Here is a 23,147-nt window from a genome sequence, read left to right as displayed (position 1 = left end):
TGGCGAGGAGCGGGAGGCCCGGAGGTTGGCGAGGAGCGGGAGGCCCGGAGGTTGGCGAGGAGCGGGAGGCCCGGAGGTTGGCGAGGAGCCGGAGGCCCGGAGGTTGGCGAGGAGCGGGAGGCCCGGAGGTTGGCGAGGAGCGGGAGGCCCGGAAGTTGGCGAGCAGCGGGAGGCCCGGAGGTTGGCGAGGAGCGGGAGGCCCGGAGGTTGGCGAGGAGCGGGAGGCCCGGAGGTTGGCGAGGAGCGGGAGGCCCGGAGGTTGGCGAAGAGCGGGAGGCCCGGAGGTCAGCGAGGATTGGGAGGCCCGGAGGTTGGCAAAGAGCGGGAGGCCCGGAGGTCAGCGAGGATTGGGAGGCCCGGAGGTTGGCGAGGAGCGGGAGGCTTGGAGGTCTGTGAGGATCGAAGGTCAGTGAGAAGCGGGAGGCTTGGAGGTCGATGAAGAGTGGGAGGCTCGGAGGTCAGCGAGGAGCTGGAGGCCCGGAGGTCAGCGAGGATTGGGAGGCTCGGACGTCTGTGAGGATCGGAAGTCGGTGAAGAGCGGGAGGCTCGGAGGTCGGCGAGGAGTGGGAAGCCCGGAGGTCGGCAAGGAGCGGGAAGCTTGGAGGTCGACGAGGAACGGAGGACGGGACCGGCGAGGCCTGGAGGTGGGGAGCGTCAAGGAACGGAGGTCGGGGCCGGCGAGGCCTGGAGGTGGGAAGCGGCAAGGAACGGAGGCCGGGGCCGGCGAGATCGAGGCCCAGGAGTGGTGCTGCCTGGACCAGCAGCGGGGTCGGGGTCCAGGAAAGAAGCAGCACGGGCCAACAGCAAGGTCGTGAGACCGCCACTGAATCCTATGAATCACAGGGAGAGCGGAAGAAGAAAGGAGAACAGTAGGAGTATGCATTTATACATGTACTAGTCCCATGCAGTGGATCCTGCTCTCCAGTCATCTTGAATTCCCTTGCCATTGGACCAAGACCTTGCTCTGACAATCCCCTGTGGTAGCTGGTGTGCAATGGCCACCCCATCATCCAGGCATCCTCCACCCTTCAAAATTACTCTCATAATCTACCTTCGCTCTCTTTATTATTTTTTTAGTCGTCCTTTGCTGGTTTCTAAAAATTTCCCAATCCTCTGGCCTACCACTAATCTTCGCAACATTGTATGCCTTATTATTAGAGATGTAACAGCAGCGCATTTGGGAAGCAGTCACAGGATCGGTCGAAGTCAGCATGGATTTATGAAAGGGAACTCATGCTTGACAAATCTTCTAGAATTTTTTGAGGATGTAACTAGTAGAGTGGAAAAGGGAGAACCAGTGGATGTGGTGTACTTGGACTTTCAAAAGGCTTTTGACAAGGTCCCACAGAAGAGATTAGTGTGCAAAATTAAGGCACATGGGATTGGCGGTAATGTATTGACGTGGATAGAGAACTGGTTGACAGACAGGAAGCAAAGAGTGGGAATAAATGGGTCCTTTTCAGAATGGCAGGCAGTGAGTAGTGGGGTACTGCAAGGTTCATTGCTGGGACCCCAGCTATTTACGATATAGATTAATGATTAAGACGAAGGAATTGAATGTAATATCTCCAAGTTTGCAGATGACACTAAGCTGAGTGGCAGTGTGAGCTGTGAGGAGGATGCTAAGAGGCTGCAGGTTGACTTGGACAGATTAGGTGAGTGGGCAAATGCATGGCAAATGCAGTAGAATGTGGATAAAGGTGAGGTTATCCACTTTGGCGGCAAATACAGGAAGGCAGATTATTATCTGAATGGTGACAGATTAGTAAAAGGGGAGATGCAACGAGACCTGGGTGTCATGGTACATCAGTCATTGAAAGTAGGCATGCAGGTATAGCAGGCAGTAAAGAAAGCAAATGGCATGTTGGCCTTCATAATGAGAGGATTTGAGTATAGGAGCAGGAAGGTCTTACTGCAGTTGTACAGGGCCTTGGTGAGACCACACCTTGAGTATTGTGTGCAGTTTTGGTCTCCTAATCTGAGGAAGGACATTCTTGCTATTGAGAGAGTGCAGCGAAGGTTCACCAGACTGATTCCCGGGATGTCAGGACTGACATATGAAGAAAGACTGGATCGACTAGGCTTATATTCACTGGAATTTAGAAGAATGAGGGAGGATCTCATAGCAGCATATAAAATTCTGACGGGATTGGACAGGTTAGATGCAGGAAGAATGTTCCCGATGTTGGGGAAGTCCAGAACGAGGGGTCACAGTCTAAGGATAAGGGGTAAGCCATCTGGGACCGAGATGAGGAGAAGCTTTTTCACCCAGAGAGTTGTTAACTTGTGGAATTCTCTACCACAGAAAGTTGTTGAGTCCAGTTCGTTGGATATATTCAAAAGGGAATTAGATGTGGCCCTTACGGCTAAAGGGATCAGGGGGTATGGAGAGAAGGCAGGAGTGGGCTACTGAAGTTGCATGATCAGCCATGATCATATTGAATGGTGGTGCAGGCTCGAAGGGCCGAATGGCCTGCTCCTGCACCTATATTCTATGTTTCTATGTTTCTTTCAATTTGACACCATCCTTAACTTCCTTAGTTAGCCACAGATGGTTTATCCTTCACTTGGAGTCTTTCTTTCTCACTGGAATATATCTTTGCTGAGAGTTATGAAATATCTCCTTAAATGTCTGCCACAGCTTATCTACTGTCTTACCCTTTAATCTATTTTCCCAGTCCACTTTAGCCAACTCTGTCTTCATACCTTTGTAATTGCTTCTATTTATGTTCAGGACATTGGTTTGAGACACAAGTTTCTCACCCTCAAACTGAATTTGAAATTCTAACATGCTATGATCACTCATCCCTAGAGGATCCTTTACTATGAGATCATTAATTAATCTTATCTCATTACACATTACCAAATCTAAAATAGCATGGTCCCTAATTGATTCCACTTCTAAGAAACCATCCCGAATACACTATGAACTGTTCCTCAAGGCTACCTATGCCAATTTGATTTGTCCAATCTATATGAAGATTAAAATCGCCCATGATGATTGCAATATCTTTCTTATAAGCCTCCATTATTTCTTGATTTATACACTGACCTACAGTATAGCTATCATTAGGGGCCTATAGACTACTCCCACCTTCTTTCCCTTATTATTTCTTATCGCCACTCAAACTGATTCGGGAGAAGCCAGCGGGAGCGGGAGGCTCGAGGCCCATAAAAGGCGAGCAGCAGTTGGGAGCAGCTAGCTGGTGCAGGTTCAAAAGGCAAAATAGAAGTAAAAAGAAATCGAAGCGTGAGGTCACAACCAAGCGGGTAAATGATTGGCTGGTTGATTGGTGAGTATTTTTCCTTTTTCTTTTTCTTTTCCTTTTCTTGTCAGTAGGAAAGCATTAAGTTAATCTAAGGGTTAACTCATGGCAGGAGAGCCCAGAGCCGTGTCATGCTCCTTCTGTGCTATGTGGGAAGTCAGGGACTCTTCCAGTGTCCCTGGCTACTATGTGTGCGGAAAGTATGTTCAGCTACAGCTCCTGTCAGACCGCATTGCGGCACTGGAGCTGCGCATGGATTCACTCAGAAGCATCCAGTTTGCTGAGGACGTCGTGGATAGCACGTTTAGTGAGCTGGTCACACCACAAGTAAAGGTTACACAGGCAGATAGAGAATGGGTGACCATCAGGAAGAGCAGGGGAAGGAAGGTAGTGCAGGGGTCCCCTGCGGTCACCTCCCTTCAAAACAGATATAGCATTTTGGATACTGTTGAGGGAGGTAGCTCATCAGGGGAAGGCAGCAGCAGCCAAGTTCATGGCACCAGGGTTGACTCTGCTGCAAAGGAGGGCAGGAAAAAGAGTGGGAGAGCAATAGTGATAGAGGATTCTATTGTAAGGGGAATAGATAGGCGTTTCTGCAACCGCAACGAGACTCCAGGATGGTATGTTGCCTCCTTGGTGCAAGGGTCAAGGATGTCTCGGAGCGGCTGCAGGGCATTCTGGAGCGGGAGAGTGAACAGCCAGCTGTCGTGGTGCATATAGGTACCAACGATATAGGTAAAATCGGGGTGAGGTCCTACAAGCTGAATTTAGGGAGCTAGGAGTTAAATTAAAAAGTAGGACCTCAAAGGTAGTAATCTCAGGATTTCTACCAGTGCCACGTGCTAATCAGAGTAGGAATAGCAGGATACTTCAGATGAATACGTGACTTGAGGAATGGTGCAAGGGGGAGGGATTCAAATTCCTGGGACATTGGAACCGGTTCTGGGGGAGGTGGGACCAGTACAAATCAGACAGTCTGCACCTAGGCAGGGTCGGAACCAATGTCCTAGATGGAGTGTTTGCTAGTGCTGTTGGGGAGGGTTTAAACTAATATGGCAGGGGGATGGGACTCTATGCAGGGAGGCAGAGGGAAGTAAAAAGGGGGCAGAAGCAAATGGTAGGAAGGAGAAAAGTAAGAGTGGAGGGCAGAGAGATCAAAGGCAAAAATCAAAAAGGGCCACATTCCAACATAAATCTAAAAGGACAAAGAGTGTTTAAAAAAAACAAGCCTGAAGGCTCTGTGTCTCAATGCGAGCAGCATTCGTAATAAGGTGGATGAATTAACTGCGCAGATAGCTGTTAATGGATATGATGTAATTGGGATTACGGAGACATGGCTCCAGGGTGGCCAAGGCTGGGAATTCAACATCCAGGGGTATTCAATATTCAGGAAGGATAGACAGGAAAGAAAAGGAGGTGGGGCAGCGTTACTGGTTAAAGAGGAGATTAAGTAAGGAAGGACATTAGCTTGGATGATGTGGAATCTATATGGGAAGAACTGTGAAACACCGAAGGGCAGAAAATGTTAGTGGGAGTTGTGTACAGACCACCAAACAGTAGAAGTGAGGTTGGGGATGCATGCAATAAAGGTACAGCAGTTATCATGGGTGACTTTAATCTACATATAGATTGGGCTAACCAAACTGGTAGCAATACTGTGGAGGAGGATTTCCTGAAGTGTATAAGTGTAGACCAATATGTCGAGGAACCAACTAGAGAGCAGGGCATCCTGGACTGGGTCTTGTGTAATGAGAGAGGATTAATTAGCAATCTTGTCATGCGAGGCCCCTTGGGGAAGAGTGACCATAATATGGTAGAATTCTTCATTAAGATGGAGAGTGACACAGTTAATTCAGAGGCTAGGGTCCTGAACTTAAAGAAAGGTAACTTTGATGGTATGAGATGTGAATTGGCTACGATAGACTGGCGAATGATAACGTATTAAAGGGTTGACGGCAATGGCAAACATTTAAAGATCACATGGATGAACTACAACAATTGTACATCCCTGTCTGGCGTAAAAATAAAACGGGGAAGGTAGCTCAACCGTGGCTAACAAGGGAAATTAGGGATAGTGTTAACATAGAAAAATAGGTGCAGGAGTAGGCCATTCGGCCCATCGAGCCTGCACCACCATTCAATAAGATCATGGCTGATCATTCCCTCAGTACCCCTTTCCTGCTTTCTTTCCATACCCCTTGATCCCCTTAGCCGTAAGGACCATATTTAACTCCCTCTTGAATATATCCAATGAACTGGCATCAACAACTCTCTGTGGCAGGGAATTCCGCAGGTTAACAACTCTCTGAGTGAAGAAGTTTCTCCTCATCTCAGTCCTAAATGGCCTACCCCTTATCCTAAGACTGTGTCCTCTGGTTCTGGACTTCCCCAACAACGGGAACATTCTTCCCGTATCTAACCTGTTCAGTCCTGTCAGAATCTTATACGTTTCTATGAGATCCCCTCTCATCCTTCTAAACTCCAGTGAATAAAGGCCCATTTGATCCAGTTTCTCCTCATATGACAGTCCAGCCATCCCTGGAATCAGTCTGGTGAACCTTCGCTGCACTCCTTCAATAGCAAGAACATCCTTCCTCAGATTAGGAGACCAAAACTGAACACAATATTCCAGGTGAGGTCTCACCAAGGCCCTGTACAACTGCAGTAAGACCTCCCTGCTCCTTTACTCAAATCCCCTAGCTATGAAGGCCAACATACCATCTGCCTTCTTCACCACCTGCTGTACCTGCATGCCCACTTTCAGTGACTGATGAACCATGACACCCAGGTCTCGTTGCACCTTCCCTTTTCCTAATCTGCCGCCATCCAGATAATATTCTGCCTTCGTGTTTTTGCCCCCAAAATGGATAACCTCACATTTATCCACATTATACTGCATCTGCCATGCATTTGCCCACTCACCTAACCTGTCCAAGTCACTCTGCAGCCTCTTAGCATCTTCCTCACAGCTCACACCATCACCCAGTTTAGTGTCATCTGCAAACTTGGAGATATTACACTCAATTCCTTCATCTAAATCGTTTTGAAAGTCCAAATACACCACATCCACTGGTTCTCCCTTGTCCCACACAGGAGATTGGTGTGCAAAATTAAAGCGCATGGTATTGGGGGTAATGTACTGACGTGGATAGAGAACTGGTTGGCAGACAGGAAGCAGAGTCGGGATAAACGGGTCCTTTTCAGAATGGCAGGCAGTGACTAGTGGGGTGCCGCAGGGCTCAGTGCTGGGACCCCAGCTATTTACAATATACATTAACGATTTAGATGAAGGAATTGAATGTAATATCTCCAAGTTTGCAGATGACAGTAAGCTGAGTGGCAGTGTGAGCTGTGAGGAGGATGCTAAGAGGCTGCAGGGTGACTTGGACAGGTTAGGTGAGTAGGAAAATGCATGGCAGATGCAGTATAATGTGGATAAGTGTGAGGTTACCCACTTTGATGGCAAAAACAGGAAGGCAGATTATTATCTGAATGGTGACAGATTAGTAAAAGGGAAGGTGCAACAAGACCTGGGCGTCATGGTACATCAGTCATTGAAAGTAGGCATGCAGGTACAGCAGACAGTTAAGAAAGCAAATGGCATGTTGGCTTTCATAGCGAGAGTAATTGAGTATAGGAGCAGGAAGGTCTTACTGCAGTTGTACAGGGCCTTGGTGAGACCACACCTTGAGTATTGTGTGCAGTTTTGTTCTCCTAAACTGAGGAAGGACATTCTTGCTATTGAGGGAGTGCAGCGAAGGTTCACCAGACTGATTCCCAGGATGGCAGGACTGAGATATGAAGAAATGAGTAGGCTTATATTCACTGGGATTTAGAAGAATGAGGGGGAATCTTATCGCAGCATATAAAATTCTGATGGGATTGGACAGGTTGGATGTAGGAAGAATGTTCCCGATGTTGGGGAAGTCCAGAACCAGTGGTCACAGTCTAAGGATAAGGGGTAAGCCATATAGGACCGAGATGAGGAGAAATGTTTTCACCCACAGAATTGTGAACCTGTGGAATTCTCTACCACAGAAAGTTGTTGAGTCCAGTTCGTTGGATATATTCAAAAGGGTGTTCGATATGGCCCTTACGGCTAAAGGGATCGGCGGGTATGGAGAGAAGACAGGATTGGGGCACTGAAGTTGCATGATCAGCCATTATCATATTGAATGGCGGTGCAGGCTCGAAGAGCGAATGGCCTACTCCTGCACCTATTTGCTATGTTTTCTATGTTTCTATATTTCTACATCTTAATATTCTGAGCCAATATCAGTTCTCATTACTGCACTGATCTCATCCTTTATTAACAGAGCTACTCCACCTCCTTTTCCTTCCTGCCTATCCTTCCGAAATGTCAAATACCCCTGAATATTCAGTTCCTAGCCTTGGTCACCTTGCAACCACGTCTCTGTAGCTTGGTGATGTCATGCGGTCGCTGACTGGTGCCATCCTCTCTGTCGTCCCCACTGTCCAACGGGGAAGTGATGGTGCCGAAGCAGGCCAGCAAGTTGCAGTGACACATCGTGCTCTGGATGCTGAAGCCCAGCCCCGTCTGAGTGTCAGTGGTTCCCAGAAAATGGATGGTGCTGACTGTCCTCAGGATGACAGCATTCCGGCTCCCATTACTGACTCTTCTGCCATGCACCTTATGCAGTCCACACCCGAGCCGTCAGAGACTGCTTCCACCGATGCTAAGTTGCAGCAGTCCGCAGCCAGGCCTTCCAGGCCCAGAGCTGGTCCAGGGCGTCATCCTAGGCCATCTGCACTCTCTGCCCCCCTAACACAGCAGCCTTGAAGCAGCCTTGCTATAATCACTGGGGCCTCATTGAGAATGAGCAGCAGGCATGGGAGGGGGATGAAGGGAACAGGAGTGGAAATCTCAGGGCAAGTCCCATTAAGGGGTGGGACAATCTTGTGCAGATGCCTTGATGTATTCTGAGCACACTTGTAAATAGTTGCTTTTCATTAATGCACTTGTTGTTGAGTTACTTGCAGCAGAATGCTGTTTATTGAATCATTTGATTTTGGTTGGGGGGGATTGTCTGTTACATTTTTTGATAAAAATGTCACTTGACCCTTTGCTGTTGGTGTCGTGTGTAGCATTCCAAATTTCAGTGTGGATGTGCCGTTATGGTGGCACTTAGCGTGGCCAGTATTAGTTGCAACCAAAGCTTCCTCCATTCAAGCAAACCATTCCATTATGAGCTGACCACGTGCGGCTCTTGCTCTGGCAGCATCTCCACGCTGGGTTGGCTGTTCAATTGTTGCCTCCTCCTCGTCGTCCTCCTCCTCCGGAGGGCGGCCTGCAATCCCCACTGGTAATGCCTGGCCCCTCATGATGGCCAAGTTGTGTAGCATTCAGCACACCACAATGAATATGGAGACCTTTTGAGGTAAGTATTGAAGGCTGCCTCCAGAGCGGTTAAGGCATCGGAAGTGCTGTTTGAGCATCCCAATTGTCTATTCGATGATGTTGTGGGTGGCTGCATGGTGCTCCTCGGCTTCTGTGGTGTGGTTGCGGAGGGCAGTCATGAGTCAGGTGGCTAGGCCGTATTCTTTGTCCCCAAGCAGCCAGCAACGCCCTTCCCTTTGTCACTGAAACATTCATGAGACACTGCTCTCATGCAAGATGAAAGCATCATGAGTGCTCCTTGGATAGCGGGTATTCACTGTGAGGATGCGCTGAGTGTGGTCGCACATTAGCTGGGTGTTTAGGTTTCTGAATAACTGTGTTGTAAAATGGTGCTCGCAGGGCCATGTGTGTGCAGTCAATGGCTCCTTGAACCTTCGGGAAGCCCACAATTCTGCCAAACCCAAGTGCCCACTCATTCTGGATGTCCCTGCTCTTTGTAAACTTTATGAAGTCCATTCTGCGGGCATACAGAGCCTTTGTAACGTGCTGAATGCAGCGATGTTTAGCGTATTGAGAGATGCTGCATATATCCCCTGCTGCTGCCTGGAAGGAGACAGAGGCATATAAGGCTAGCAGCACAGTCACCTTCATTGCGACGGGCAGCGCAGTCCTGTTGGCGTTGGTAGGATGTAGGTCTGCCTGTCGGAGATGGCATATCTCTGTCAGCATTTCGTTTCGGAAGCGCAGCCTTCTCACACACTGCTCCTTAGAGAGCTGGAGGTATGAACATTGTGCCTGTAAACCCGTAGGAGGTAAGGCCTCCTCCCCAGACGTCTTCGGCCTCTCCTCATCCGTGGGCCGACGTGGCCAAGAGCCCTTCTTCGAGCTTGATGCTGCCAGGCAATAGCATGTAGCATGATACGCTGGCAAACTAGTAATGCCCCCATTAAATTCTCTCACTGAACTTGTAGGGACACTGTAATGGCAAATAAAACTGCTGTTTTCAAGTTGTAACTTCACGCAGCATGCTGTGCGCAACCGCTGCAGTCAATGTGACCTGCGATGTAGAATCCTCCTCCTTCCATTTAAATACACTGCCAATACAGCCTGCTGCACCCTAGGAACGCCTGGTTTTTCAGATGTTTCCTGGGGCGGACGTTTAATGAGGCATTATGGCCTAATCTTGCATCCAGGGTGCTAGCGCAACATTGCATGACAATTGACATCATGATCTCAGTGAAACTAGAGGGCAGGGCGGTAAGTTTTTGCGCCGCCGCAAACCATGAGCCGAATTTGCCAGCTGGGCTGTCACAGTTGGACACACACCGTGACACCTAGAAACACCCTTTACTGCCCCTCTGGCGTGCTAACAGAGGTGTAAGCGAGTCAAAAGTCCAGCTCAATGGCTCGGATTTTCATAGAATCATAGAAATTTATAGCACGGAAGGAGGCCATTTCAGCCCATCGTGTCCACACCGGCCAACAAGGAGCTATCCAGCCTGATCCCACTTTCCAGCTCTTGGTCCGTAGCCCTGTAGGGCACTTCAAGTGCACATTCAAATACTTTTTGAATGTAGTGAGGGTTTCTGCCTCTACCACCCTTCAGGCAGTCAGTTCCAGATCCCCACCAGACTCTGGGTGAAAAAATTTCCCCTCAAATCCCCTCTAAACCTCCTACCAATAACTTTAAATCTATTGCCCCTGGTTGTTGATCCCTCTGCTAAGGGAAATAGGTCACAAGAACATAAAAACATAAGAATTAAGATCAGGAGTAGGCCATTCGGCCTCTCGAGCTGCTCCGCCATTCAATAAGATCATGGCTGATCTTCTACCTCAACTCCACTCTCCTGCACTATCCCCAAATCCTCTTTGCATCTTTTTCACAACTTACATTCCCACCTAGCTTTGTTTCACCAGCAAACTTGGATCTGTTACATTTGGTTCCCTCATCCAAATCATTGATATAGATTGTGAATAACTGAGGCCCAAGCACCGATCTTTGCGGCATCCCATTAGTTACAGCTTGCCAACCCAAAAATGACCCCTTTTTTTTCTCCTGTTTTTGTCTGTTAGCCAATCCTCAATCCATGCTAGTATATTACCCTCAATTGCATGAGCGCTAATTTTGTTTAATAACCTCTTGTGTGGCACCTTATCGAATGCCTTCTGAAAATCCAATTACACCACATCCACTAGTTCCCTCTTATCTATTCTACTAGTTACAACCTCACAAAATTTTAACAGATTTGTCAAACATGATTTCCCTTTCATAAGTCCGTGTTGACACTGCCCAATCCTATTATTATTTTCTAAGTGTCCTGTTACCACGTCCTTAATAATAGATTCTAGCATTTTCCCTACGACTGATGTCAGGCTAATTGGTCTGTAGTTGCCCATTTTCTCTCTCCCTTCTTTCTTAAATAGCAGGGTTACATTAGCTACTTTCCAATCTGCAGGAACCATTCTAGAATCTATGGAACTTTGGAAGATGACAACCAATGCATCCACTATCTCTACAGCCACCTCTTTCAAGACCCCAGGATGTAGGCCATCAGATCCATGGGATTTATTGGCTTTCAGTCCCATTAATTTCTCCAGTACTATTTTTTTACTAATACTAATTTTTTTCAGTTCTTTATTCTCGCTAGACCCTTGTAAACTATGTATTAATGTACCTGCAGTCCTCCAGGTGTGATCTCACCAATGGTTGGTTCTCCACTATTTCTGGGAGGTATTTTGTGTCTTCTTCCGTGAAGACAGACATAAAGTATTTGTTTAATTTTTATGCCATTTCCTTATTCCTCATTATTCACTCTATCTAGGCACCTCATAATGTTATGCACCTCATAACCTTTCCTCATAGCTAAAATTTTCCAGTCCACGCAACATCCTCGTAAATCTCCTCTGTACCCTCTAGGGCAATCATATCTTTTCTGTAACATGGAGACCAGAACTGCATGCAGTGCTCTAGCTGTGGCCTAACTAGTGTTTTATACCGTTCAAGCATAATCTCCCTGCTCTTGTATTCTATGCCTCGGCTAATAAAGTCAAGTATTTTGTATACCTTCTTAAACACCTTATCTACCTGGCCTGCTATCTTCAGGGATCTGTGGAAATGCGCTCCAAGGTCCCTTTGTTCCTCTACACTTGCCAGTATCCTACCATTTAATGTGTATTGCCTTGCTTTGTTAGTCCTCCTCAAATGCATTACCCCACACTTCTCCGGATTGAATTCCATTTGCCACTGTTCTGCCCACCTCACCAGTTCATTGATATCTTCCTGCAGTCTGCAGTTTTCAAGTCTAAATCATTGATATAGACCACAAAAAGCAAGGGACCTAGTACTGAGTCCTGCGGGGCCCCACTCGAAACAGCCTTCCAGTCACAAAAACACTCAACCATAACCCTTGCTTCCTGCCTCTGAGCCAATCTTGGATCCAACATGCCACTTTTTCTTGCATCCCATGGGCTTTTACTTTTGTGACCAGTCTGCCATGTGGGACCGTATCAAAAGCCTTCCTGAAATCCAAATGCACTACATCAAATGTACTACCCTCACCGACCCTCTTTGTTACCGCCTCAAAAAATACAATCATGTTAGTCAGACATGACCTTCCATTAACAAATCCATGCTTTTGCAGTAAAAATAACAGTGAGGCTGTCAGTGGAGTAAATCGGAGAGCAACTTCCAGTGTCCACACATGCACAGTTAAATTGGAAAATCACAAAGGTGCTGTTCAATTTTTGCCCTGCTCTTCTAGAAGCTTCTCTATAACAATACCTCGCCGAGGCACTCGGCATTCAAACACATGAAAGGTGTGAAATTGTTGTACTTACCCATTAGATACCCACTAAATATGCCAGAAAAAGTTAGGGCTTGTTGATTCAAGTGTAAGTGTATTTTTAACAGCGTGATAAGTCTTAAATGTTGCCGAACAACCGCTCTGGCTTTGGCACTGAAAATTAACTTTTACAAGTGTGATGTCTCATTTCTTCAGATTTTAATTATTGTTGGAGATTTACTTTTTCTTTCTTTCTCTTTTATCTCTCTCTCTTAATCCAATCTTTCTTTCCCTCTCTTCACTTCATTTCCTGTACATAATTTTACAATGAATTAAATATTCTAACTTATACTTCCTGGTTTAGACTCTGCATAATCTCAGTAAGGATTCTTCAATCTGATTGGTTGAGGAGACATGCTGTTGTTTTCTCTATTCATGTAGGTCCCAAATCCCCTTTAGAGGACAACGCGCTGCTTTGACTGTCTGATAACCGCAAATTGCAGTAATTCTGTGTGCAAGTGTAAGTGTAATGAATGGCGAGCACCATTCGTTTGCCACTGACTGTAAAATCAGGGCCATAACCTTTTGACTCAGAGGTGGGAATACTGCAACTATGCCAAACTAACACTTTGAGAAAGAGCTGCATTAGAATTATTTAATTCTATAATTTTTTCAATTAAAAAAAAATTACCTCTGATGTTTCAAGAGCCTGGATTTCTCTTGGAAGTTCCACAGCATGTCTGTTGAAGTAATCCATAGTGATTGCATTGTTCCAATAACTTAAATTGCTTTCAGGGTTTGACGTCTTCCTCTTTTTCTGCATACAGCACACTGTAAGTAAAACTGCTGTCAAAAGAGAACAGAAGTTAATTTTATAGAAAATAAATCATTTTCACAAAGCTTACATTAAATTTCAATGTTTTCTGCAACTACCCGTCAAGAGCAGCTTTTCTGTGATTATTATCTCCCTAAACCATCACTCTCCAGTTAGAGAATGAGACCATTTTGCAGCAGACAGTCAGAACATTAAGAGAGCCAAAGTAAACAAAATGCCCTGATAATCACTGTAGATGGAGTTATTAAATCCAAATCTTGGTCAAGAGCTTCATTTAAAAAAAATATGATTCTATGACTTGACTACATAATACACCAGTAAAGCAGTATAATTGACCTTGTTGCACCATCTGCTGATTCCCATTATACTGGTCTGCTGATAATTCAAAAACCACACCATCATTTTACAACAGTCACTGAAGCACTTACAAATAATACTCATTCTCCTTTGCAAATCCGAGAAATGTTGGGGACTAAAATGAATAAGGCCCGAAAATGGGCGCGGGGATCGCAATGCATGATCTGCCCACGCCATTGAAAGTAATGCAGAGAGCTCGCAAAATTCATGCTGCCTGCTAATTAACATGATTGAAGCTTTGAGCATGCTATTGGTTGGCTCAGCAGAGCGCCATATTTTGTGGGAAGTTTGATCTCTATTTAAAGGTTGCCTGCAGACTGAAACGCTATCTGTACTTCTTAAAGGGAAAGTGCTTTCTGAAAGAAACATAGAAACATAGAAACATAGAAAATAGGTGCAGGAGCAGGCCATTCAGCCCTTCTAGCCTGCACCGCCATTCAATGAGTTCATGGCTGAACATGAAACTTTAGTACCCCCTTCCTGCTTTCTCGCCATACCCCTTGATCCCCCGAGTAGTAAGGACTTCATCTAACTCCCTTTTGAATATATTTAGTGAATTGGCCTCAACTACTTTCTGTGGTAGAGAATTCCACAGGTTCACCACTCTCTGGGTGAAGAAGTTTCTCCTCATCTCGGTCCTAAATGGCTTACCCCTTATCCTTAGACTGTGACCCCTGGTTCTGGACTTCCCCAACATTGGGAACATTCTTCCAGCATTCAATCTGTCCAAACCCGTCAGAATTTTAAACGTTTCTATGTGGTCCCCTCTCACTCTTCTGAACTCCAGTGAATACAAGCCCAGTTGATCCAGTCTTTCTTGATAGGTCAGTCCCACCATCCCGGGAATCAGTCTGGTGAATCTTCGCTGCACTCCCTCAATAGCAAGAATGTCCTTCCTCAAGTTAGGAGACCAAAACTGTACACAATAGTCCAGGTGTGGCCTCACCAAGGCCCTGTACAACTGTAGCAACACCTCCCTGCCTCTGTACTCAAATCCCCTCGCTATGAAGGCCAAAATGCCATTTGCTTTCTTAACCGCCTGCTGTACCTGCATGCCAACCTTCAATGACTGATGTAACATGACACCCAGGTCTCGTTGCACCTTCCCTTTTTCTAATCTGTCACCATTCAGATAATAGTCTGTCTCTCTGTTTTTACCACCAAAGTGGATAACCTCACATTCATCCACATTATACTTCATCTGCCATGCATTTGCCCACTCACCTAACCTATCCAAGTCACTCTGCAGCCTCATAGCATCCTCCTCGCAGCTCACACTGCCACCCAACTTAGTGTCATCCGCAAATTTGGAGATACTACATTTAATCCCTTTGTCTAAATCATTAATGTACAATGTAAACAGCTGGGGCCCCAGCACAGAACCTTGCGGTACCCCACTAGTCACTGCCCGCCATTCTGAAAAGTACCCATTTACTCCTACTCTTTGCTTCCTGTCTGACAACCAATTCTCAATCCACGTCAGCACACTACCCCCAATCCCATGTGCTTTAACTTTGCACATTAATCTCTTGTGTGGGACCTTGTCGAAAGCCTTCTGAAAGTCCAAATACACCACATCAACTGGTTCTCCTTTGTCCACTTTACTGGAAACATCCTCAAAAAATTCCAGAAGATTTGTCAAGCATGATTTCCCTTTCACAAATCCATGCTGACTTGGACCTATCATGTCACCTCTTTCCAAATGCGCTGCTATGACATCCTTAATAATTGATTCCATCATTTTACCCACTACTGAGGTCAGGCTGACCGGTCTATAATTCCCTGCTTTCTCTCTCCCTCCTTTTTTAAAAAGTGGGGTTACATTGGCTACCCTCCACTCGATAGGAACTGATCCAGAGTCAATGGAATGTTGGAAAATGACTGTCAATGCATCCGCTATTTCCAAGGCCACCTCCTTAAGGACTCTGGGATGCAGTCCATCAGGCCCTGGGGATTTATCGGCCTTCAATCCCATCAATTTCCCCAACACAATTTCCCGACTAATAAAGATTTCCCTCAGTTCCTCCTCCTTACTAGACCCTCTGACCCCTTTTATATCCGGAAGGTTGTTTGTGTCCTCCTTAGTGAATACTGAACCAAAGTACTTGTTCAATTGGTCTGCCATTTCTTTGTTCCCCGTTATGGCTTCCCCTGATTCTGACTGCAGGGGACCTACGTTTGTCTTTACTAACCTTTTTCTCTTTACATACCTATAGAAACTTTTGCAATCCGCCTTAATGTTCCCTACAAGCTTCTTCTCGTACTCCATTTTCCCTGCCCTAAGCAAACCCTTTGTCCTCCTCTGCTGAGTTCTAAATTTCTCCCAGTCCCCAGGTTCGCTGCTATTTCTGGCCAATTTGTATGCCACTTCCTTGGCTTTAATACTATCTCTGATTTCCCTAGATAGCCACGGTTGAGCCACCTTCCCTTTTTTATTTTTACGCCAGACAGGAATGTACAATTGTTGTAATTCATCCATGCGGTCTCTAAATGTCTGCCATTGCCCATCCACAGTCAACCCCTTAAGTATCATTCGCCAATCTATCCTAGCCAATTCATGCCTCATACCTTCAAAGTTACCCTTCTTTAAGTTCTGGACCATGGTCTCTGAATTAACTGTTTCATTCTCCATCCTAATGCAGAATTCCACCATATTATGGTCACTCTTCCCCAAGGGGCCTCGCACAATGAGATTGCTAATTAATCCTCTCTCATTACACAACACCCAGTCTAAGATGGCCTCCCCCCTAGTTGGTTCCTCGACATATTGGTCTAGAAAACCATCCCTTATGCACTCCAGGAAATCCTCCTCCACCGTATTGCTTCCAGTTTGGCTAGCCCAATCTATGTGCATATTAAAGTCATCCATTATAACTGCTGTACCTTTATTGCATGCACCCCTAATTTCCTGTTTGATGCCCTCCCCAACATCACTACTACTGTTTGGAGGTCTGTACACAACTCCCACTAACGTTTTTTGCCCTTTGGTGTTCTGCAGCTCTACCCATATAGATTCCACATCATCCAAGCTAATGTCTTTCCTAACTATTGCATTAATCTCCTCTTTAACCAGAAATGCTACCCCACCTCCTTTTCCTTTTATTCTATCCTTCCTGAATGTTGAATAACCCTGGATGTTGAGTTCCCAGCCCTGATCATCCTGGAGCCACGTCTCCGTAATCCCAATCACATCATATTTGTTAACAACTATTTGCACAGTTAATTCATCCACCTTATTGCGGATACTCCTTGCATTAAGACACAAAGCCTTCAGGCTTGCTTTTTTAACACCCTTTGTCCTTTTAGAATTTTGCTGTACAGTGGCCCTTTTTGTTCTTTGCCTTGGGTTTCTCTGCCCTCCACTTTTCCCCATCTCTTTTCTGTCTTTTGCTTTTGCCTCCTTTTTGTCTCCCTCTGTCTCCCTGCATAGGTTCCCATCCCCCTACCATATTAGTTTAACTCCTCCCCAACAGCACTAGCAAACACTCCCCCTAGGACATTGGTTCCGGTCCTGCCCAGTTGCAGACCATCCGGTTTATACTGGTCCCACCTCCCCCAGAACCGGTTCCAATGCCCCAGGAATTTGAATCCCTCCCTGCTGCACCATTGCTCAAGCCACGTATTAATCTGCACTATCTTGCGATTCGTACTCTGACTAGCACGTGGCACTGGTAGCAATCCCGAGATTGCTACTTTTGAGGTCCTACTTTTTAATTTAGCTCCTAGCTCCTTAAATTCGTTTCGTAGGACCTCATCCCTTTTTTTACCAATGTCGTTGGTACCAATGTGCACCACGACAACTGGCTGTTCTCCCTCCCATTTCAGAATGTCCTGCACCCGCTCCGAGACATCCTTGACCCTTGCACCAGGGAGGCAACATGCCATCCTGGAGTCTCGGTTGCGGCCGCAGAAAAGCCTATCTATTCCCCTCACCATTGAATCCCCTATCACTATCGCGCTCCCACTCTTTTTCCTGCCCTCCTGTGCAGCAGAGCCAGCCACGGTGCCATGAACTTGGCTGCTGCTGCCCTCCCCTGATGAGTCATCCCCCCCAATAGTACTCAAAGCGATGTATCTGTTTTGCAGGGGGATGACCACAGGGGACCCCTGCACTACCTTTCTTGCACTGCTCTTCCTGTTGGTCTTCCATTCCCTATCTGGCTGTGGACCCTTCTCCTGCGGTAAGACCAACTCACTACACGTGATACTCACGTCATTCTCAGCATCGTGGATGCTCCAGAGTGAATCCACCCTCTGCTCCAATTCCGCAATGCGGACCGTCAGGAGCTCGAGGTGGATACACTTCCCACACACGTAGTCCCCAGGGACACCGGAAGTGTCCCCGAGTTCCCACATGGTACAGGAGGAGCATATCACGTGAAGCATCTTATTGTTAGTGGAACTAAGGAAAGGAGAAAGTACCAGTAGTGCAACAGAGTAGAGAAAGGGCACGTCAGTTATTGGGACACAGAACTGCAGGCCTTAGAGCACTGTGTCATTGCATCTCTCACCCGCAGGCACCAGCTCAGAGACTGGGAATACACGTTCCTTAGAGGTTAGCTTAGTACGGGGGTCTGCACTGGATGATGCACCGGGGCCTAGTGAGCTGCAGCAGGGCCAAGGGGAAAGGAACCTTGGGAGCAATCTCCCAAGAAGGCGAGTTCACGCGTGATTTCTGCTCCACTGGACTCGGATGAGGACCTCGAAGGGAAGGCATTCACACAACGGGTGATGGCCATGCACTCTGACATCATAGTTGCAATGGCAAGGGTGCCTGAGAGCCTCTCGGCAGTAGTATGGAGCATGGAGGAGTCCGCCTCCAGCATTGAGAGAGCTCTGCGCACACCATGGAGCCCATCATTGCCAGTGTGCAGACAATGGTGGACTCCCAGAGAGACCATGTGGATCCAGACCTCATGACATGTGTCACGGGCAAAGTAGCAGTTTCCATTGCAGCACAGGCAGAAGCGTCCCAGTGCTGTAATGCAGACCATTGTTGGTGGCATGGAAGCTCAGACTGCTCTCTTGCAGTCTCAGGTTGATGCCACGCAACTTGTTGGTGCTGCCATGCAATCAGAGAGTGCTGGCATCGAGTCTCAGACTGCTCTCATGCAGTCTCAGCTGGATACCACACATGCTCTGACTGGTGTCCTGCAGTGAGTGAGTGCTTGCATCAAGTCTCAGACTGCTCTCATGCAGTCTCAGCTGGATACCACGCATGTTCTGACTGCTGCTATCACCGCTGAGTCCATCACAGTCCACCGGGGATCTCACGGTGTTGCAGAAACCCAGCAAACTCTTCTTCAGCAAACTACCCCGGGGGAGTGATGACAGGATGACAACATTCCTGACCCCACCACTGCCACTCCACCATTGCAATTGTCGCTGGCCATCAGCCAGCCAGTCCAGATTGCCGCCGCCCAACCTGAGATGGTGCAGCCTGCAGCTAGGCCTTCAGGCCCAGAGCTGGTTGAGGGCGTCCTGCAAGGACATCTGTAGTCTCTGGTCCTGACACACAGCAGCCTTCCACCAGCCATGCTGCAGCCATTGCGTAGGAGCACTAGATTAGATAGAACAAAGAGGGGATATAAGGAAATGCACAAGGATGATTATGTAAGCCTTTGTTGTTATCCTGATATAAATTTTGCTGTTGTCTCTCATTTCAGTTTTGGGACTTTGCAATGGAAGGGAAAATGGATGTGGTCATGGGGACGTCCAGAGGAACTGGGAAGTGGGATGGAATTCACTGGAACTGAAGTCTGATGAGATGGTCACGCGCCTCCTTTGCAGCAGCGCGAAGGCCTCACGGCCTTCTCCGTAGCTCATGTTGCTGCTCCTGCCCCTCGTTGTCCTCCTCCTCCTCCTCCTCAGGTGGTGCAGCTATGCCTACAGCAGTCAATGATGAATAGGGACACCCGCTCAGGTGAGTATTGGAGGACAAAAGGCAGGTAACTATAGGCCGATTGGTTTAACATCTGTAGTGGGGAAAATGCTTGAAGCTATCATTAAGGAAGAAATAGCGGGACATCTAGATAGGAATAGTGCAATCAAGCAGATGCAACATGGATTCATGAAGGGGAAATCATGTGTAACTAATTTACTGGAATTCTTTGAGGATATATCGAGCATGGTGGATAGAGCTGTACCGATGGATGTGGTGTATTTAGATTTCCAAAAGGCATTCGATAAGGTGCCACACAAAAGGTTACTGCAGAAGATAAAGATACGCGGAGTCAGAGGAAATGTATTAGCATGTATCGATAATTGGCTGGCTAACAGAAAGCAGAGAGTCGGGATAAATGGAAATTGGTGGTTAGTGGTGTGCCACAGGGATCGGTGCTGGGACCACAACTGTTTACAATATACATGGATGACCTGGAAGAGGGGACTGAGTGTACTGTAACAAAATTTGCAGATGACACAAAGATTAGTGGGAAAGCGGGTTGTGTCGAGGACACAGAGAGGCTGCAAAGAGATTTAGATAGGTTAAGCAAATGGGCTAAGGTTTGGCAGATGGAATGCAATGTCGGAAAATGTGAGGTCATCCACCTTGGAAAAAAAAACAGTAAAAGGGAATATTATTTGAATGGGGAGAAATTACAACATGCTGCGGTGCAGAGGGACCTGGGGTCCTTGTGCATGAATCCCAAAAAGTTAGTTTGCAGGTGCAGCAGGTAATCAGGAAGGCAAATGGAATGTTGGTCTTCATTGCGAAAGGGATGGAGTACAAAAGCAGGGAGGTCTTGCTGCAACTGTACAGGGTATTGGTGAGGCTGCACCTGGAGTACTGCGTGCAGTTGAGGCTAGCTCATTGAATATATTCAAATCACAGATAGATAGATTTTTAACCAATAAGGAAATTAAGGGTTATGGGGAGCGGGCGGGTAAGTGGAGCTGAGTTCACGGCCAGATCAGCCATGATCTTGTTGGGTGGCGGAGCAGGCTCGAGGGGCTAGATGGCCTACTCCTGTTCCTAATTCTTATGTTCTTATGTTCTTATGTTCTTATTAATGTTGGGTAGTCCAGAACCAGGGGTCACAGTCTAAGGATAAGGGGTAAGCCATTTAGGACCGAGATGAGGAGAAACTTCTTCACCCAGAGAGTGGTGAACCTGTGGAATTCTCTACCACAGAAAGTTGTTGAGGCCAATTCACTAAATATATTCAAAAAGCAGTTAGATGTAGTCCTTACTACTAGGGGGATCAAGGGGTATGGCGAGAAAGCAGGAATGGGGTACTGAAGTTGCATGTTCAGCCATGAACTCATTGAATGGCGGCGCAGGCTAGAAGGGCCGAATGGCCTACTCCTGCACCTATTTTCTATGTTTATATGTTTCTGTGAGCGGTCAAGGCAGCAGAACCATTGCTTCAGCACTCCAACGGTCTACTCAATGATGTTCCTGGTGACAGCATGACTCTCATTGTATGAATGCTGGGCAGGAGTGGTGGAGTTGCAGAAGGGAGTCATGAGTCAGGTGGATAGTGGATAGGCCTTTCTGCGAGCATAGTTTGGGGGCTGGAACAGAGCTGGCACATTGGTCTGGGACAAGATGGAGGAAGTGGCTGCTGCCAGGATAGCAGCCATTGACGGTGAGTGTTCCACATGTGTGGTTGCACACCAACTTTGCGATTATGGAATTGTGATGCGGTGCCCTCAAAGCGACGTGAGCGCAGTCAATGGAACCCTGCACCATGGGGAAGCGTGCTATCCTGACAAAGGCACATGCATGCTCGTGTTGCTTCTCTCTGCTCATGGGGAAGGAGATGTTGTTGCCTCTCATAGAAACATAGAAACATAGAAAATAGGTGCAGGAGTAGGCCATTCGGCCCTTCGAGCCTGCACCGCCATTCAATAAGATCATGGCTGATCCTTCACTTCAGTACCCCTTTCCCACTTTCTCTCCATACCCCTTGATCCCTTTAGCCATTAGGGCCATATCTAACTCCCTCTTGAATACATCCAATGAACTCGTATCAACGACTATCTGCGGCAGGGAATTCCAGAGGTTAACAACTCTCTGAGTGAAGAGGTTTCTCCTCATCTCAGTCCTAAATGGCCTACCCCTTATCCTAAGACTGTGTCCCCTGGTTCTGGACTTCCCCAACATCAGGAACATTCTTCCTGCATCTAACCTGTCCCGTCCCATCAGAATCTTATATGTTTCTATGAGATCCCCTCTCATCCTTCTAAATTCCAGTGTATAAAGGCCCAGTTGATCCAGTCTCTCCTCATATGTCAGTCCAGCCATCCCTGGAATCAGTCTGGTGAACCTTCGCTGCACTCCCTCAATAGCAAGAATGTCCTTCCTCTGTGGTAGAGAATTCCACAGGTTCACCACCCTCTGAGTGAAAACATTTCTCCTCATCTCGGTCCTAAATTTCCTACCCCAACCTGAGACTGTGACCTCTTGTTCTAGACTTCCCAGCCAGGGGAAACATCCTCCCTGCATTCAGTCTATCCAACCCGTCAGAATTTTATACGTTTCAATGAGATCCCCTCTCATTCTTCTAAACTCTAGTGAATACAGGCCTAGTCGACCCAATCTCTCCTCATACGACAGTCCTGCCACCCCGGGATGAACTTTCACTGCACTCCCTCTATGGCAAGCATATCCTTTCTTAGGTAAGGAGACCAAAACTGCACACAATACTCCAGGTGCAGTCTCACCAACACTCTGTATGACTGTAGTAAGATATCCTTGCTCCTGTACTCAAATCCTCTTGCAATGAAGGCCAACATATCATTTGCCTTCCTAACTGCTTGCTGCACCTGCATGTTTGCTTTCAGTGACTGGTGTACAAGGACACCCAGGTCCCTCTGTACATCGACACTTCCCAAGCCATCACTATTTAAATAATACTTTGTCCTTATGTTTTTCCTACCAAAGTGGATAACTTCACATTTATCCACGTTATACTGCATCTGCTATGTGTTTGCCCACTCACTCAACCTATCTAAATCACCTTGCAGTAGCTTTGCATCCTCCTCACAACTCACAATCCCACTTAGTTTTGTGTCGTCAGCAAACTTGGAAATATTACATTTGGTTCCCGCATCCAAATCATTTATATATATTGTGAATAGCTGGGGCCCAAGCACTGATCCCTGTGGTACCCCACTAGTCACTGCATGCCACCCCGAAAAAGACCCGTTCATTCCTACGCTCTGTTTCCTGTCAGTTAACTAATTTTCAATCCATGCCAATACATTACCCCCAATCCTATGTGCTTTAATTTTGCACACTAACCTCTTATGTGGGACTTTATCAAAGGCCTTCTGAAAATCCAAATACACTACATCCACTGGTTCTCCCTTATCTATTCTATCAGTTACATCCTCAAAAAACTCCAGTAGGCCTGTCAAACATGATTTTCCTTTCATAAATCTATGTTGACTTTGTTTAATCCCGTTGATATTTTCTATATGTGCCGTTATCATATCCTTTATAATAGACTCCAGCATTTTCCCTACTACTGATGTCAGGCTAACCGGTCTGTAGTTCCCCGTTTTCTCTCTCCCTCCTTTTTTAAATAGTGGGGTTACATTTG

At 46.8% G+C, this 23,147-nt stretch overlaps 1 protein-coding gene across 1 annotated transcript in view; it reads right to left on the bottom strand.

The window, feature by feature from the left end:
* Positions 1-23,147, bottom strand: part of tmem108 (transmembrane protein 108) — a 172,066-nt gene that overhangs the window by 92,189 nt on the left and 56,730 nt on the right. Inside the window, exon 2 of the mRNA XM_070880181.1 lies at positions 13,099-13,253. Coding sequence (XP_070736282.1) covers positions 13,099-13,253 — 155 coding nt within the window. The remainder of the gene's footprint in view (positions 1-13,098; positions 13,254-23,147) is intronic.

This window comes from Pristiophorus japonicus, chromosome 5 (assembly GCF_044704955.1).
Source record: "Pristiophorus japonicus isolate sPriJap1 chromosome 5, sPriJap1.hap1, whole genome shotgun sequence".
Taxonomy (NCBI): Eukaryota; Metazoa; Chordata; class Chondrichthyes; family Pristiophoridae; genus Pristiophorus; species Pristiophorus japonicus.
This window is presented reverse-complemented; position numbering and strand designations above follow the sequence as displayed.